General features: G+C 33.6%; 3 protein-coding genes across 3 annotated transcripts; 1 reads left to right on the forward strand and 2 right to left on the reverse strand.

The window, feature by feature from the left end:
* The first annotated feature begins 2,865 nt into the window (after positions 1-2,865).
* On the forward strand, positions 2,866-7,426 carry LOC142548466 (putative membrane protein At1g16860). Its single transcript, XM_075656806.1, has 5 exons — positions 2,866-3,078; positions 3,854-4,868; positions 5,573-5,728; positions 6,317-6,528; positions 6,851-7,426. The coding sequence occupies exons 2-5, from the start codon at positions 3,996-3,998 to the stop codon at positions 7,041-7,043; spliced, it is 1,434 nt and encodes a 477-aa protein (XP_075512921.1). The 5' UTR covers positions 2,866-3,078; positions 3,854-3,995; the 3' UTR covers positions 7,044-7,426.
* Positions 7,427-11,217: 3,791 nt separating this feature from the next.
* On the reverse strand, positions 11,218-13,321 carry LOC142548467 (large ribosomal subunit protein uL30y-like). The gene is made up of 7 exons (XM_075656807.1): positions 13,257-13,321; positions 12,423-12,607; positions 12,241-12,338; positions 12,098-12,155; positions 11,889-11,968; positions 11,690-11,792; positions 11,218-11,600 (listed from the first exon to the last, which is right to left on the reverse strand). The coding sequence occupies exons 2-7, from the start codon at positions 12,603-12,605 to the stop codon at positions 11,385-11,387; spliced, it is 738 nt and encodes a 245-aa protein (XP_075512922.1). The 5' UTR covers positions 12,606-12,607; positions 13,257-13,321; the 3' UTR covers positions 11,218-11,384.
* A 1,372-nt stretch (positions 13,322-14,693) lies between these two features.
* On the reverse strand, positions 14,694-16,802 carry LOC142548468 (membrin-11-like). Its single transcript, XM_075656809.1, has 4 exons — positions 16,485-16,802; positions 15,619-15,739; positions 15,377-15,523; positions 14,694-15,156 (listed from the first exon to the last, which is right to left on the reverse strand). Exons 1-4 carry the CDS (start codon positions 16,757-16,759, stop codon positions 14,995-14,997), a joined length of 705 nt encoding a protein of 234 aa, XP_075512924.1. The 5' UTR covers positions 16,760-16,802; the 3' UTR covers positions 14,694-14,994.
* Positions 16,803-18,266: the final 1,464 nt, after the last annotated feature.

Below are 18,266 nucleotides of genomic sequence, written 5' to 3' on the forward strand. Positions count from 1 at the left end.
ATTCCAGATAATTATTTCTTAAAAATATATAATTTAAATTTCCATTAAATTTTTTAAAATTAAAAAAAATATATTTAGATATAGGGAATTCAGTGAGAAAGAGTAAAGGTGAAGCATCTATCTCCACCAAATGGACATACTGAGTAGTAACCAACTCCAAATTGATCTATTAATAACAAGAAAAACTCGTGAGACTGTATTACATGTCAATTTATAAAATGAATATCCGATCCGACTTAAATCTTGATAAAATATTGTTTTTTATATCGAAAATATTTTAAATATGAATCAGATTGACCGTCTCACGAATTTAAATATATGAAATCATTTCTCAGTAAACATACTCAATGAATAAAAACATTCTCATAATTGACAGCAACTCTACAACAAAAGTAACAGTTAAAAGAAAGTGTGCCCACCAAACATCCCAACAAAAAATTGTCCCCAACGGGAGGACTCTAATATTTCCTACATGAAAAATAAATCATTTTTTTAAAAATATATAATTGATAAGTTTTTATATTTTATAAGCGATTAACCTTAATCCGTTTTTTTTATATCAAATTCGTCTTTTAAAATAGTAAATTTAAGATCTTGAAAAATCTACGTTGATTCGATAATCTAAAGACATTTTATAAGCTTTCAAGCGATTTATTTTAAGATTCTACAAGCTTTTTTTCAAAATTTTTAACGAAATACTTTTAATTTAAAGAACTCATAAGCTTTTAAAAAGTTAATAAACTATTTTATAAAGACATTCCCACTTCGTCTGTGTGGAATTGTTCTGTAAATTTTTCAATATCAAGAAATGCATTATTTTGTCACATTCTCAGCTTCCTCAAATAAGGAAATAGCTGCAATTTTCTCGAGATATATAGTTTTTTTAGTGGGTAAATAATAATCACATTAATTGTTACATTAATATCATTAACTACTTATACCATTTTTCCCCCTATTAAAATCTTCATTAAGGGCAAAATGAGAAATTCCTTTCTAAAATTTACATTTTCAAACACTTTTTGACCGGGATATTTTTTTAAAACCCGAGAATGTCATTTTCTAAAAAAAAAAAAATAGTTGATCAGGTTTATTTTATAAATTTCTAATTTTTCATATGTGTGAAAACACAGACAAACTTATACGAGTGAAACAAATGAAGTATCTCCGACCATGTTAAAATATAACAATAGATTCTACAATTACTCATTTACCCTTGGCCATATTTTTTTTTTACAAGATAAATTTTTTTTTTTTACTTCTAAAATGCGGTGCTTTAAATTTGTAATTTGAAGGGGTAATTTGGTATATAAAATATCCAATAACTAATGATTGAGTAGTTAGGTTAGGTTAAATCAAATAATAGATTGGAAAAATAATAATCAAATAATAGATTGACCTTTGCATCTGCATACGGATGGTCAAGTTGACCAAATTAGTGCTGAGCAGCTGGGCTCAATTTCACCATTGCTAGCTAAATACATTTAATGTAGTACATCACATAATATATTCATTTATTCTAACAGAAAACGCGTATATAAAACGCGAGATATTCCAAATTACGGCACGCGTTTCTTGTCAACTTGCTTGGTTTATTGTTTTTCTAGGAACAATTATTCTAAACAAGGAGATTTTATAATGACATTGCTGCACCGAAAGGGAACATCGGAATTAGTTTCAACAATAAAATAATAGTAATTCCTAGATAGGATACGGTATCAACTTTGCATGGAAAAAATAAACTAAAGATTTTATATTTCTTGGAAAAACTAAAAATGGGTGAGAGAAATGAATATTAGCAAATAACATAGATTTACTTTCTATTAATTTTTTTTTTTTTTAGTGAAAAGTGATTTCACAATATTGTGATCCACATTATACGAGACTGATCTCCTTTAAATCATCATCATTTTTTTTCATACACGATATTATTCTCTATATTAGTGTTATCGAGCATACGAACATGCTTATATAATTAAAATTTTCTTTTATTATTATTATTATTTTATTTGCAATCACTACCTTTGAGTGCACATCGAGTAAACACATGGAGTAACGCAATATATTGAAAATCATGTTAATCAGACAAATCATACTATTTAAGCCTTATGTGACAAGCTCGTCATAAAAAGTAATTTGTATATAGTTTTGTTACATTGTCTACCATCTGTGCAAACATCTGTGTCCACGGATGAGATGACACTTATCTATTAGATATATAACTTTAATATAGTTCATCATATCCAATATATACGTGTCACTTCACTGGTTGACACAGAAGTGCTCGGTTAGTGGACAACATAACAAAACTGTATATATAACACAAATATATTTATAATTATAAACATTAAAAGCCAAAGATTTATTAGACTAGTGTCAGAGGTGAGATCTCTAGAACTATATGGTATTTAATTCAAATCTCATTTTGTGTGAGTAATATTTAGATTAGATTAGATAAGAAATTCTTTGGTCCCAAATTGTATAAAAAAGAATTATAATGCTGGATAATAATAAAAATTGAAGAGTTAATTGTGAGACGGTCTCACGAATATTTATACGTGAGACAGGTCAACCATACCTATATTCACAATAAAATTAATATTTTTTCATTGATTAACCAAATAAGAGATCTGTCTCGTAAAATACGATCCGTGAGACCGTCTCACACAAATTTTTGTCTAATTATGATTAGTGAACTTAGTCCCACGCCACCTTTGATATTGAGTAAAGTCTAAACAAAGACAAGTAAAATATCACTAAAAATTAAAATAGGAAACAAGGACGAGTAGGAAGAAAGAAATATAATTAGCCCAAACATGACCCCCCGGGAAGTAGCAGCAACTGCAACAATGGGGAAGAAGGGCAGAATGGGCACTCCATGTCGATCGGAAGGGTAAAACCGTCATTCTACATCCACCCCAGCAGTAGAAAACCGATAGGACAACAGAAATCAACGAGGGTGAATGGAAGTTTCGCACTTTTCTTCCCTGCGTCCACTGATATACCGCAATTTTACCTTTTTCTTCTTCGCCAACTCACTCACCATTAGCTTGGATCCATCAATGTCTCCACGGTCTTTAGGTATTCTGCTATGCATTTATCTTCTTTGATTTGATTTGATTTGACTTGAATTGACTTGTGTGTGTTGGTTCGACGATCTATCTCATTCCACCCGTTTTTTGTTTGTGACGTGGTTTTTCTTAATTATTTGTTTGTGACATGGGTTTGAAGTTTTCTCGGATTTCTGATTTCAGAACTTGATAGCTTGAGACTTTTAGTTGCGGATCTTTGTAATTATTCTAATACAATGGTGGGATTGAGTAATTTTGCTCTTGTTTATTTTTCGTTGGATTCCTGAAGTCGCCTACTCCACTAGAGGCTCGATGGATCTGTAATTTTATGTGGTTTTTGGGTTTTATCTACTTTTGTTGATGATTGGAGTAAGTTAACTTGTGTCCAGATCTAGCGGTGTAGATTTCTTCTGCCCATGTGGTAATCGTCAGTTTGCCTTGTGCGAAATGTGCATATGGACTCTAACGATCTCTAGCATTTCAGGATGAAATTGATATTGACGACTTTCTGTAGTTTTCTCAATCATAATCACTTTATCTCGAGGCCTTTTAGTACACTATTTGTCATCAAATTCTGTTAGTGTTTTGTTGAATTTTCTGCGAAATCTCATTTTGTTTCAATATCTTCCTCAATCCGCACCAGGCATTTAATTTCCAATGCTGAATTGATTTTTTGGGGTTTTTCTTTATGTACATTTACATTGTGAACAAGGTTTTCGAGTTTCAACTTGACTAGAGGAGGTGTTTTAGCATGTGACTGTTATTTATTTATTTTCAACTTCTAGGTATAATATCTGACTGGAAGTGGGCACGCTAGGTTGAGCTTCTGAACTACATCGCAGTTATCATCATAATTTAGTGGCTGTTTGGTGTATAGTTGTTAAAAAATCTGTCCTTTGGCCTTCTGGGTAGAGTTACGACTGAGATATGGGTTCTCGATTTCCTTCACATCAGCTGAGCAATGGCCTGTATGTGTCTGGCCGCCCTGAACAACCAAAAGAAAAGACTCCCTCAATGAGCTCAGTCGCTATGCCCTACACTGGTGGCGATATAAAAAGATCTGGAGAACTGGGAAAGATGTTTGACATTCCTATGGATAGCTCAAGGTCCCGAAAATCTGGTCCTATTAGCAATGCTCCGACAAGAATGGGGTCATTTGGTGGAACATCCTCTCACTCAGGCCAATTAAATTCTGTCAATCGGGCCTCTGTTTCTTCTGGAGGGGTTTCTGGATCGGCGTCTATGAAGAAAACCAATTCTGGTCCCCTTAATAAACATGGGGAACCATTAAAAAAATCATCTGGTCCTCAAGGAGGAGGAACAGCCGTTTCTCGTCAAAATTCTGGCCCTCTTCCACCAGTTCTTCCAACCACGGGTCTAATTACATCCGGACCTATTACTTCAGGTCCACTGAATTCATCTGGGGCTCCTAGGAAGACATCTGGTCCTTTGGAGTCCATTGGGTCAATGAAGTTACACAATGCTTCTGTTGTGAATAATCAGGCTGTTACCCACCTCAGTCAGGATGATGAATATTCCTTCCGGAGGAGCTTCCCGAAGCCAATTCTTTGGTCCATCATTCTTCTTTTTGTGATGGGGTTTATTGCCGGCGGTTTCATTCTTGGAGCTGTCCGGAACCCTATTCTTCTTCTTGTCGTCAGTGTACTTTTTGCTGCTGTTGCTACAATATTTACCTGGAATACATGTTGGGGAAGAAGAGCTGTTACCAGTTATATAGCTAGTTATCCTGATGCTGAATTACGAACTGCAAAAGATGGCCAGTTTGTTAAAGTGTCAGGGGTATGATATGTCTTGATTTGTGCTGATATAAATCTTAATATTACATGTTCTAGGAATAATTCCCACTGATCTTGCTTTTTGTGTGCCCCTGCCTCTTTTCAAGAAGTCAGTTAAGAAATATCTATCTCTTGGACTGAAATTGATATTACATATCTCGTATCTCCGCTTTATCAAATATTTTGTGGATTTATATTGAACATTAGCTCGGATTTTATAATAGAGAGCTAGGTTATGTGATTGTTGTCTAACTCCTGCAGTGAGGCATTCTGTCATGGTAGCGTGGAAACTGAAGGTTTCTTTGGGAATAGATCGTGTATGGATTATAAAAATTATGTGTTTTGATACTCCTGTGGAGAATAATTAGTATTAGATCTTAATTTTCACTAGCAAAGCCGTGACATGTTAAGTTCTCACCACAACTTTTATTAGTTTTCTTTTCTTTTATAATAGTAATTGATATCCAATATTCATTGCATCGTACATAAATTGGCATGTGACAGTTTAATTCATGTGGCATCACACAACATTTCGTCTATTCTCTTCTAAGGAATTTTTTTGGCGCTATGTTTGATTCTGTATGCTTATAGTTTGTCATCTCATTACCACATGCATCATCAATGAATAGTAAGTATTGCTTGATTACATTTCATGTAAATGATGAATTTTAAACACCCATCCTAACCAGTAGAATGTGTACTTTGAAGGTTGTCACATGTGGAAATGTTCCTCTTGAATCATCATTCCAGAAAGTTCCCCGGTGTGTTTATACCTCCACAAGTTTATATGAGTACAGGGGATGGGATTCAAAAGCAGCAAATCCCACTCACCGCCGCTTTACCTGGGGCCTTCGTGCATTAGAGGTGAGAAAGGACTATCTCTCCTGACCTTACGCTACATGTTTCTTGCTCTTCAAATTTTGTATGCATGATACATTCTGTATGTGGTGACTGCTTTTAGTGTATCTATTGATTTACTTATGTTATCCACGTTTGGGGTTCTTGTGGAGTCAATTGTATGCTTGGATGCATGTTTACCTTTTGAACTTTGTGATGTTCTTGGTGGCGGCAGTTCCATAAATGCCATAAAATAATGATTGTTAAACAAACTTGATTTGCGCATTTGAGATATTTGTATGCTATTTTTGTTTATTATTAATGTTGTCCATCTGTCTTGTTTCAAACATGTTTCACAAGTTTAGACTATTTTAAAGTACCGACTCTCATTTGGTTGTTGCAGTCTGCCATGATAGAAACTTATCTAATTCTCACTTATTCAGAGTTAGTTAATTGTGAAAATGTATTTGATCCACGTGTAGTTAGTTATAGATCAGGCATACTCTATGTTTATATGATCTCTCTCCCCATATCAAGAGCTACTTAGCGCTAAGAACTGGAATTTCCTTTTTTCCAAATTCACACACTTCCTTAATAGATTCTGTATGACTGCAGAGGCATGTGGTTGATTTCTATATATCCGATTTCCAATCTGGATTGAGGGCATTGGTTAAGACTGGCTATGGTGCAAGAGTGACACCCTATGTTGATGAATCTGTTGTTGTTGAAATCAATCCATCGAATGGGGACGTTTCTTCAGATTTTGTCAGATGGTTAGGAGTGAGGAATCTTTCAAGTGATGACCGTGTAATGCGATTGAAAGAAGGGTAAGATGTTTTTTTTCCTTGCAACAAGCTTCCATGTTGTGTTTCATGTTAATGTTTCTTATGCTAGTTATTCTGAAATGACTACAATATTATCGAAAATGATGGAGCAAATTATGGAAAGATGAGTAATTTGGTTTCACATTGTTTGAGCCTATAGTAATTTACCAAGTGCAATGTTTGTGGATGGATAATGTGAGCTCACATATTTCCTGATGATCAATAACACTCGCTGCTTATCTCCAAGTATAGTATCGAAAAATGCCCATTATTTGGGATTCAACCTACTAGCCAGGCTGACCTTTATTCTCTCGACAATTGCTAGGTACATCAAAGAAGGTAGCACTGTCAGTGTTATGGGCGTAGTGCAGCGAAATGAGAATGTTTTAATGATTGTTCCTCCTCCAGAACCCTTTTCAACCGGATGCCAGTGGAGTAAATGCATTCTGCCAGCCAGTCTTGAAGGCATCGTTTTGAGATGTGAAGACACCTCAAAGATTGATGTTATACCAGTTTAGTGGGCAACATTTGCATACCAAAACGGGTTTCTGTTATCCGAGGGTAAACTATCAGAAACACAAGAACAAGAACGCAAATTTGTATAGTTTTCGTGTATTTACTTCCAACTCAATTTCATTTCGATCAGGAAGTTTTTCGAAGAGCATTGGTGTGATTATGTTAGCATTGTGGAGGTGCCTTGACAATATACCAGAAGTTGAAGATTCATGTTCTGTTGGAACTGTTTTGGTTAATTGATTATTCTTTGATCTTGTGAAAATTTGGTTGTGTTGAAAATGGTAAGTACTCTTAGACATGGATATGTTTATTGGTTTGAGATATTCTGTGGCCTTTTTGCCACTCCCTTTTTTCTTGGAAATGAAGTATGTACTTATATTGTAAAGGTGTGTCTGATCTCTTTAAATTCGAGGAGGTTCAGTGTAAAAAAATTTTAGCAAAGGGCAAAAAGTTTCGGTTTTAAAATTTTATAACACGGTGGAGAGAGATTTGTAGTCAAATGCAATTTTTGAGGCTTTATAATCTATTACTAATTTAATCGTGAAATCCTTTTTAGGCAGTTAAGTTTAATAAAATGCCCCAAGTTTTTCCATAAAATTCTGATTTAGAAAATTCAGTGGAGTTAAATTTTTTGCTAGTAAAGGACTAAATTTAAGGCGTGTGTGCTATATTAGATTAAATTTACGATTAAACGAATAACAAACAAATATGTATAATGTGAAGATTTTTTATAGTCTTGAAATTATAAAATCGAAATTGATTAATTGGTTGGAATAGTGATAATAAAAATTAATAATTAAAAATATAGCTACATAAGATTAATATATTTAAATTTTGGAGATCATTTTGAGTAATTGAGAAATTAATTAATTGATAAAGTAAACTAGTTGGTAGCCTAGTTTGAGAAAGTGAAACGCCACTATCCCATCAAGTCAAGTTATGCAAAGGTCGCATCGGGGGATTGTGTTTTGCACTTTGTACTATAATCTATATATAACGCTGTATGCACAAAAACAATCGTCAAGTGGAACAAATATATCTTATCAACTCTTGTCCAAACAATTTTACGCCATTTTCAAGTCGCAACCAACCATTTTTTATCAGTGATCACAATTTATAAAGCAGAAAGAATATTTAAAGATTCATAGAATTTCACAGAGAGAAGTATCATTGATCCAAAACCAGTTGAATATTTGATTTCTTATATCGAAATAACTCTAAAATCTTATTTAAAAAGATTAGATTCTTTTTAAAATTTTCTATTACATTATGAATGAACGGGGACCTCTTGCTTAGAATTCAAGACACGTGATTGTATTGGATTTGTTTCGTTGTCAATCATGCATTGCTCGTACACTTGACAGCAACCAATCGTAAACTATTATATATCTCAAATATGAAAAAATATGTCATCATATATGTTGGGAAGGTACGTATCAATGATCACAGACAAAAATGCAAGAATCCAAAATTGTTTCAAAGAAAGAATTCAAATTTCTACTTTGTACAAATTTGACAGAGAAAAAAGATCTACGAGTACAACACTTCACATGGCCCCAAGAAAATATGACATGAAATTTGAAATTGTAGCCACACACAACAACTAGCCAAGTGATGATCAATCCATGTGTTTCCACCCAACCCCGTACTTGATAATAACTCATCACAAAAGTTCACATATATATATATATATATATATATATATATATATGCGTGTGTGTGTGTGTGTATAAAATAGCAGGCAAGAAAATATATCCGAGTAGGAAAAAAAGCAATACATTAACTAATAAATATGAGATGTGTTCATGTTTGTGGTGAGGAGGAAAAAGAACTGGGGCGGCAGCAGGCGGCGGGATCCTGCCAGTATTGCGGCGGAGGCAAGGTGGAGGCTGTGGATGTGGAGATCAAGTGTCGGATTTGCTTCCTGCCTCTTGGCTTCGTGGTTAAAAAGAGATACATCTGCAAGGACTGTGGCAAGCATTTGATATTGTGTTCGTAATATATAATTCTATTATTTCATGCATATTTAATAATTTCTATGTAATATGATTATTATTTTTATTATTAATGAGAGGGGTGGGGTATTATATATTTCCCATCCATTGACATTTGTTCCGGTTACATTTTCAAGTTCAAAGGTTTGAGCAAAATTTGGCTAAATTGGATTTTTGGTATGAAAATTGTTAGAATAGGTTTTTTATTTTCAAAGAATTGTGAACATTTTTGGGATGTGAATATGTTTAAAGGGGCCTTTGATGAATAATTTTCTGTAAAAATATAGTCAAGTTAAGATGTATTTGTTGTCGGCAAAATATAAGATGAATTGGTGGGGTGAACATTTTGCCAATAAAAGGCAGACAAAGAGGTGGTTGGTTGGTTAACAAAATAATGTAAAAGAAGTGTAGCAAAGTTGACTAATGAAATTTAATACACGTGGTTTCATAGGGGAGATGTACAAATAGAAGTGTTTTAAGACTCGATAGGCGGGGGGGTGTTTACTCATTGTCAACCATTTAAGTATTTAGGTGATTTTTTTTAAAAATTTAAATATTTATTTTTTAATCTGTATATTTTTTCTAAAATTCTTCTGATTCAAATTCAAATACAGTGGCATATTTTTTTATACGATATAAATTGATTGAAAAATATGTCAAACAATCTTTTTCTTAAAATCCAAAAAAAAATTAAAAATATTATATATATTACGTTAGATGGCCGCCTAGGCAGGTTCAAAAGTTAGGGTGGTGAGCCACCGTCCGACGCCTAGGCAGTTCTAAGCGGTAATTTTAAAACATTGATAAATAGAGCTACATCGTCTCACATCTTAGTATCCAATTCTCAAGTAGAGAATCACAATTCTCAAGTTTCTCTATTTTTCGGAGTGTTTCTATATTATTTGTGAGGTATTTGTTCTCGTGTTGTAAGATAATATGTTTTCTTGGAAACATAGTGAATAGTTGTACATCATAAGATATTATAGTGAAATTCTTCTCATATTGCTCATGATTTTTAATATAATAATTTTTAGGAGTTTTTCACATAAATCTCAGTGTCTAATTTTATATTTTATTTTCATATTTTTATTTCAAGTTGCCGCACATGAGAACAACAAGTGATATCAGAGTCTTGGTTTAAAATTTCTTAAACTTCGGAATATGTTCTATGATTGCAGCCTAGACCGATTTTTCATATCAAGAAAGATCTTTTGAAATTTTTATTAAGACGGGATTGTTTTTCAGTCTATTAAATTGTTGTAGACAAAATGGTTGAAAGATACAAGATAAAAAGGTTCAATGAAAATAAAATTGCAAACAATTTTAAGGAAAGAGAATTGCTTGATTGTTATTGAAAATAGACCAAAAGAAATCATGAACGATGAGAAATGGAATGAGATGAGTTATGACTCCAGTGGGAGCCACATGATGCATGGTACATAAAATTCGAGAAGTGATAAAGAAAAATTTTAATGCTTTAAATGTGACGATAAATGACACTTCAAGAAAAAATATACGAGTAACGAGAAGAGATCTCAAGGAAACGTGGCCAATAACTCAAACGGTAGTAAAATATTATTCAACGAAGTAACAACAGTTACAGAAGACAGACGCATGACACATGGATTATGGATTCAAGAGCGACTTGACAACGTTAAGTCTAAGATAAAATGGTACGATCGATATGAACAAATCTCATGAGAATATGTATTCATGAAAAATGATCATGTCTTGAAAATCACTGAAGTCGGTACCATATATATAAAAATGTTTGATGACCTTATTGGTATCGTACATGAAGAACGACATATGAAGAACTGACAAATAATTTTTTGTCTTTGAGGCAATTAGATGATATTAACGTGTGCAAAACTCGTGTTGAGAACGAGATCGTGAAAATTGTGAAAGACAATCTCGTGGTTACTAAATTATCAGAATTAACACATACATAACCATGAATCGTTCAGCAATCAGTGTTAGTTTCAAGCTAAGGTATTGAAAAGTGAAATGATCAACCAAAACCATTCAGCACATATTTTATCTTTTTACCCGTGTACCAGGCAAGTCGAATCGATCTCCCTGCGAACAAAGCTTAGTAGTCACCCCTTTAGGGTTTCAACCTCCAAAAGAAACCATGCAAATTTCCAATTCCCTGCCAATCCTCGTATCCATACTCTAAAGGTAAAAATGCCAACCAACCAAAATCGCTTTAATTTAGTTCAAATAAAAAATCTCGAAATACAGGTAACTTAAAGAACAAAACTCAAGTTCTGGACATTTTAACCTCACAGAAATCTGAGAAAGACACTAAAACAAAAGGCTCTTGTGTAAAACAAAAGTGATCGGTACTCAGTTCATCCTCCTAATCAACTCATTGATGTAATCCTCACGATTACCAGCGTCACCACCTTCAACATAATGATTCCTCTTCTTCTTCAAACCGCCCAAAGGTGCTTTGAGTTGGAATGGCCATAGGAAGTTGTTTGCTTGTTTGAAGTGGGGTCCAACGGTCATAATTTCGTGAATTAGATCCTCCATGCAGATTATACCGTATTTACCCAGCACCTATCAAAACACAGCTACAACTAAATTGAAAAAGGGAAAAAAACTTAAAATTAATAGCATTTTAACAAATATTGTACGAGTCTCAAAACCTGCTCAATAATGGAATTGTCGGTCAAGGCATTTCTCTGCTTGTTTACTTTCCCATAACCACGCTTGTAAATCAATTCACGGACACTTTTGAGGTTAGGGTACCTGACGAATTTATATAGCAGTGAGAAGTTTCTTGGAAGTTCATTTGATTCTCAAGAGTTGATGAAATGTTTGTTAATCATGCAAGCACAAGCTTACCCATATGTAACATATGGCTCAACTCTGTGAAGCATGTTCATTGTAGCTTTGTTAACTTTCAAAAAGACACCATTAAAGATCTTACATGAGAGTCAACAAAAATGGTTATTAATTAGAATGTAGAAAAACTTCAAGGATGAAAATAAACAACTTGATTGGAGAGAGGAGAATAACTTATAAATGGAGTATCCAACAAAATTTAGGATCACCTGACGTAATCGAAGAAGCTGCAGAATTTTCTTGGTTCTCGGATGCATGGCATTAATTCTGAAAATTAAATGACAGCATGAACATGGTTGGTGCTGCGGATATAATATAACTATAAAAATATATTGAACAGTAAATGCATTACCCACGGATTCTGATAATGAACAGAAGCTTAGCTTCTGGATTAACATAAAAGCCACCCTTCAGTCTAGCCTCCCGCTTCAAGCGAATCAACTCCTTCTCCTGAAAACATTTGATCAAACAAAGAGGGTTGATAAAACATTATGTTTCCATTTGATTATAACAAAAAGATACTTCAATTCATACCTGATCCTCATACTCCTTGGCATACTGCCTTGCTTTCTTGCAGATCAACTTTCGGGTCTCAGATTTCTTCTTCTTTGATTCATCAAGCTCTTTTACCTTAGCAAGGGCCCATTCCTCGTTTCTCTTCTGTTTCTTGAGAACAGACTCGGGAACTGCTACTTCACCTTTGACCTCCTCACCCATATCTCTATCCCAGTAGCCATGTACGACAAAACAAAAAATGAGAACCTACCTTGATGGTAAAATCTTATATAACAAACTTACGAACTAGGTTATATGTCTAATTAAATATTTAAACAAATTGTGTCTAAAAACATCCTTAGCTTCAACAAGGTGTCAGGAATAACGAATCCCAGATTTAGCTGGTTAATCTGTCTGCATGCTTGCCTTCATTCACGGAAGACTTGAGAGTCATGAGATAGGATTTTCCCACAATGTTAGGTATATAACGAGCCCACTGATACAGATTTACGGTGAGATTGTGCAGAGTAACAACGTCTGAATGATATTCGGTAAATTCTAGCAAACTTAAGAGCATTTTCCAGAAATCTTAACTGATCTCATAATGCTTCAAACACACACAAAAAAAAAAGGATAATAAAAAAATACTCTCCTTTGGTGTTCTGCATCCCAGAGCTTCACAAATTAAACATCGCCATCTAAAAAGACGAACTGAACAGTAATATAAAAGAAAACAGATTTCGTATCCTGTATTTGGCATTTAGTCATCATCACTCAATCAAAATCCATCCATCATGCAAACAACAAAAATTAGGAAATCAATTAAAATTATTAAAACGGAAACGATGGTTAGCCTTATGCCCGCATATTTACCTCAGATCAAATTAGCGCCTCTGCGAGGAGAATGCTGTAGTGAGGGAACTTCAAGTAGTGTATGGCTGTTCCCCCTATGAAACAGCCCTAGTTCATATATTCGGCGGGCTGCTTTGTATTTTTCGGGCTTGGTGAGGCCCATACTAAATGGGCTTTGATCAAATGTGTATATTAGTTATTGGTGTAAGCCCATATCTTATCACCTCGGATTATGAGTGAAACTGTTTTTTTTCCCCGAACAAATTCATATAAATGTTATTAATAACTCTTTTACAACGCAAGATTTTCTTACGCTAAGTAATATCTATGTAAGATTTTAGATAATATTTTAATATTAAAAAGTATAGAGAATAATTTTATAATAAAAATTTGTGCCGTTTTATATAATTGATTTTTGAATAATAAGTTAATAGATTTTCAAAGTTGATAAAATCTTACTATGATTGAGGTAATTTAGAGTATTAGTGATTTTGAGAATTTTTTTTCCAAATATGATATTAAACAAAATAAGGATATATTTGGTATTAAAAGACATATTAAACACCAAACCTCAAAAAACTTTCATGAAACAGTTTCACATATCAATTTTGTAAAACATATCTCTAACCCGCTCTACCCATAAAAAAAATTATTTTTATGCTAAAGTATTAATCTTCATTATAAATATAGATCGGACCGATCTTTCTCACGATCGACATTTTTCCTGACCCTAGTTATCGAGATTTTTTCCGTCCCGATCAATGTTGGGAAAGAGATCGGAATACTAATATCCACCCGACGATATTCCAGATCCGATTATTTTAATATTTTTTTAAAAAATATTGTAGTATTATTAACACGCTGGTTAGAATATTGTAATTTTAAACAAAATAATATTGAGTCGAAGACCTTATAGAAATTGGCTAACGCATTTTAAGGATACTAACCCATACATGGCAATTTTAAAGCTTAAATCAATATACAAATATTATAATAAAAACAAATTTATACAAAATAAAAGAGAGTTTATATCATTTTTTCCGTTCAGCCTAAAAGTTAAAAACATGAAAGGAACACCTTCCTTATTGTTCTTACTCTTATATTTATCAAAATATCATCTTTCTATTGATAGATATCCTGAACTTTAGGGATATACCCTCTCTACTCGACCCTACTCGAACTTTCGGGATACCGAATATTTGAGTCATGATATTGTTGGATACGAGATCGAGAGAATAAATTATCAATTTTTATCAGAATGGAGTAGGAAGATTACCCGATCCCACTCCTAACATGGACCGATTTCAACGAATACCATCAATTGCCCAACAACACTAAGGAATCATCTTGCTGCTGATTTATTTAGTTAATGGAAATTTATATGTGTGTGTCATTAAGAAAAAGCACTTTATAGATTTGATTTTCGAGCTTCAAACATATCTGTATATGATTAAAAAAAAATAAAAAAATCTCAGTCAATTACAGGGAACTATCTTATTGTTCTCCCGTGCATCTGTTCTATTCTTGCCATGAAGGAGAGACTAATTCCATCAAAATCCCCTTGCTTGAATAAACTTTGTGTCCAAGTAGCATGGTGCTTTCGATAATCAATTCCTTCTACACTGCTTCTGATCAATTACGTATGCCGAACAACAATCAACTCAATCACAGACTCTAACCAGGAAACGTCCATAAGAAAATAAGATGCAGGATATCAAACTTGAACTATACTGGCTCGGGAGCTGGTTATGTGATAGGATCATCTCGTCCACCTCCAGAAAATGAAGATGACAATGACTGTAAAAACCATGCCTGCATACTTGATCCATTTGTCAACGCGATTACGCCTTTCAATCAGCCTTAGGAGGGAATTTGATAGCCCCAGAGTGTTGAGCACATCCAATGCTTTCCTCTGAGCCCTCTGCATCAAAGTTGAAATATGGGTAAAGAGTTGTATAAAACCAGTATGCTGCACCCCTCGACTGCAAAAATCTTTGAATTCTGAGGAAAATTTCTTTTTTGCAATTTGCTTTGATGCACGGTTGATATTACATAAAAGCTTCACTTATCTATGTATTTCAATTCCAACATTTATAACAGTACTGGAGTGAATGTAGTATTTAGTCGCAGAAGCAAATAACCTTCAAGTGTTCCCTTTGCTCGCTATACTTGGAAAGAATGGCAACTCCAGTTGCAAAAGTATCCTCTAGTAGTTGGGATGACCTATGGACAGACTCAGACGCTTGTGCTTCCTCGTCAAAAATTCTCAATATATGTGAATCTCCATTCTGAAACAAAAAGGGGAAAGCAATGGACCAAATAAGTTGATTTAAAGAATTGAATAAAGACAGATGTCCTAGAGAGTATCTTCGAGAGTCCATACAGCTCTTCCAAATAATTCTGCCCTCTCTTGAGCCTCTTGTATTCGCTTTTGATGCCGTGATAAGTATTTATCCAGACTAGCTCTTAATGACTCAGCCTCCTCACTGATTTGTTCCACTTTTCTGTACAACATCATGAATAATAAAAATTTGATTTAACTCCAAAAATAAGACTTATTTGCAACAAATGAGCATGAATTATAAACGATGATAAAAGGTAAGTTGAGATGAACTCTATCCTAAAACAACATCAGTGAATTAGATATATGATTTCATCAAAATTAATCAAGGACCATTGGCAAAACTAGTTCATTTTTAAACCTCCAGCTTCCATGTTGACATGCAATCAGGACAAAAGATACCAAACATGAAAACGAAAACAAGTTATAACAGAAGAAAATCCAGCAGGAGGGCAATAAACAAAAGTAGTAAGCTATTCACAATTTAACACATAAAGATACATATTCATCTGTTTCTTTATCATTTTAGTTGAACCAGGGATATAAAGGGAATTAGCATAACCATCATGTCCAGCCATTCCCAGTTCCACCAAATCAGACCCAACACCCAGCACTCAACAAAAGCAAACCAAAATTCTCAGAAAACCCATGGGGTTGGATTTGGATTGGTGGATTTAACATTGGATGAAAAGATTTGAAAAGTGATTCTCAAACGACTTTTTTGGTTGAGAAGTCGAATTGATGATGAATGAATTCGAAATTCAAATAGCACAAAAGTATCCAAACAAGTATGACGAATCTAAATAATAGATTTGATATGGCCTTGATTCCAAATCCATCAATCAAATCGAACCATGAACCATCAATAATCAATAAATAAGAAAAACACAAAAACAAGTTAACAGCACCTTTTCCAGAGATCACGCTGCGATTTGGCGGCGATGGAACGCCAGTGTCGATCCATGTCGGAACACAAAGACTGGATCTGGTTGATATCTCGCCGAACCACCGTGGATTGATCATCAGTTACCCCGGGAATAACAGTATTTGATGATGAAGAAGATGATGATGAGTATTCGAGACGCTCGAGCCTCTCCAAGGCGTCTCTCGTCCTCAGTAACAGCCGCTTGGAGCTCGAGTACAGCTCCGATAGAGTTCCGCCGCCGCCGCTTTCCACCTCCATGGCCAATTTTTTTAGAAATGATTTGTGAAATTGATGTTTCTTCTGCTCGAAGGTGGAATTTAATTGGCAGATTGATTCCTTCTGAAAATTTCGGCTTTTCAATGGACACCCGAACTTTATCAAAATTATATTCTGCACCCGTAAACGGTAAAACTTGGTATACTGATATACATGACTTGAAGATCCATTGTACACACCAATATGTTCTCTCTGTGATATTGTCCATGCGTTGCCTGATTTTGATAATCATTTTTTAATTTAAAACCTCTAATCTTTATTTCATATTTCCATTGGATCAAAAAAAAATTTCATTGATTCATTATTATATATCAAAGTTAAATAATTAATCATTGTTTAGTGTCATAATGAGATATTTATTATATTTTTATGGGACCAATAGATAAGCTCTAGATAAACCATCGAGTTGAACGTGGTACCTTGAAAACAACATCAATTAGACAAACCACACTAGGCAAAACTTGTATGACAAGATCGTCGAAAAATTTGTTGGTATAAATTTATTAATTATTTACATTATACTATTAAGTGTGAGAGCCTTAGTGTAACTAACTTAGAAGACACCAAAATATTTAATTTTATAATTACCCTTCTTACCCTACTAAAAACTTCCTCAAGTCACTCAATATTTTACATAGAACAAAGCTAAACAAAACTTTTCTTTTAAATCGAACTTGTTAATTGTTTAGTATTATTTGATCAAATTAAAAATAAAAATAACACATACAGCACGTGTGTATCTTTTGCTAATTATTATTATTATACATCTTTGTTTTATTTGATGTTTGACTTAATTTATACTATAGAATTAAGTAATGTTTTATTATGTCATATTTATATCTTGCACCATTCATCGTTTTATCAAATAAATCAAATAATAAGATAATTTAATATTTAGGCCTCCATTTGGTTTCCAATTCGGTCAAAGGGTATCGTGTTTTTTTTTTTTTTTGTCAGATGAACTCAACTTAGGGTAGTTTGGTTTTTAAGGGGTGACTATTGTTTTAGAAAAAAATCAAACAAATTGTGTGTCATTGTTTTCACTTAGATTCAAACTCAACCACTTGTTGGAATGAGCTTTTACAAATACATATGTCACTGAAAGCTTTTATTGATTATTATCGCTAAAACATTACAGAAACCAAACCCGAATAGTCGACACCAACTTATATGAAATGAAATTCAATAAACACCAGTCACGTGAAAGATAAGTTAATTAACATGAAGTGAAAATAAATGGACAACAATCCACATGAACTGAAAATAAATCAATTAAACTCGGTTTATTTAATCGACATGAACTGAAACTAAATCGACATAAGTTCCCATTAGCTAATCCAGCCTAAAACATTCTACATGAGTTGAAAACCGGCACATATGCATTCGAAATCAATCTAAACCAGTCTAGACATGATTTTATTTAAAATATTCAAAAAAATGGAAAAAACGCATGACACCATACCAATAACGATTCAGAAAAAATTGAAAG

This window comes from Primulina tabacum, chromosome 6 (genome assembly GCF_025594145.1).
Source record: "Primulina tabacum isolate GXHZ01 chromosome 6, ASM2559414v2, whole genome shotgun sequence".
Taxonomy (NCBI): Eukaryota; Viridiplantae; Streptophyta; class Magnoliopsida; order Lamiales; family Gesneriaceae; genus Primulina; species Primulina tabacum.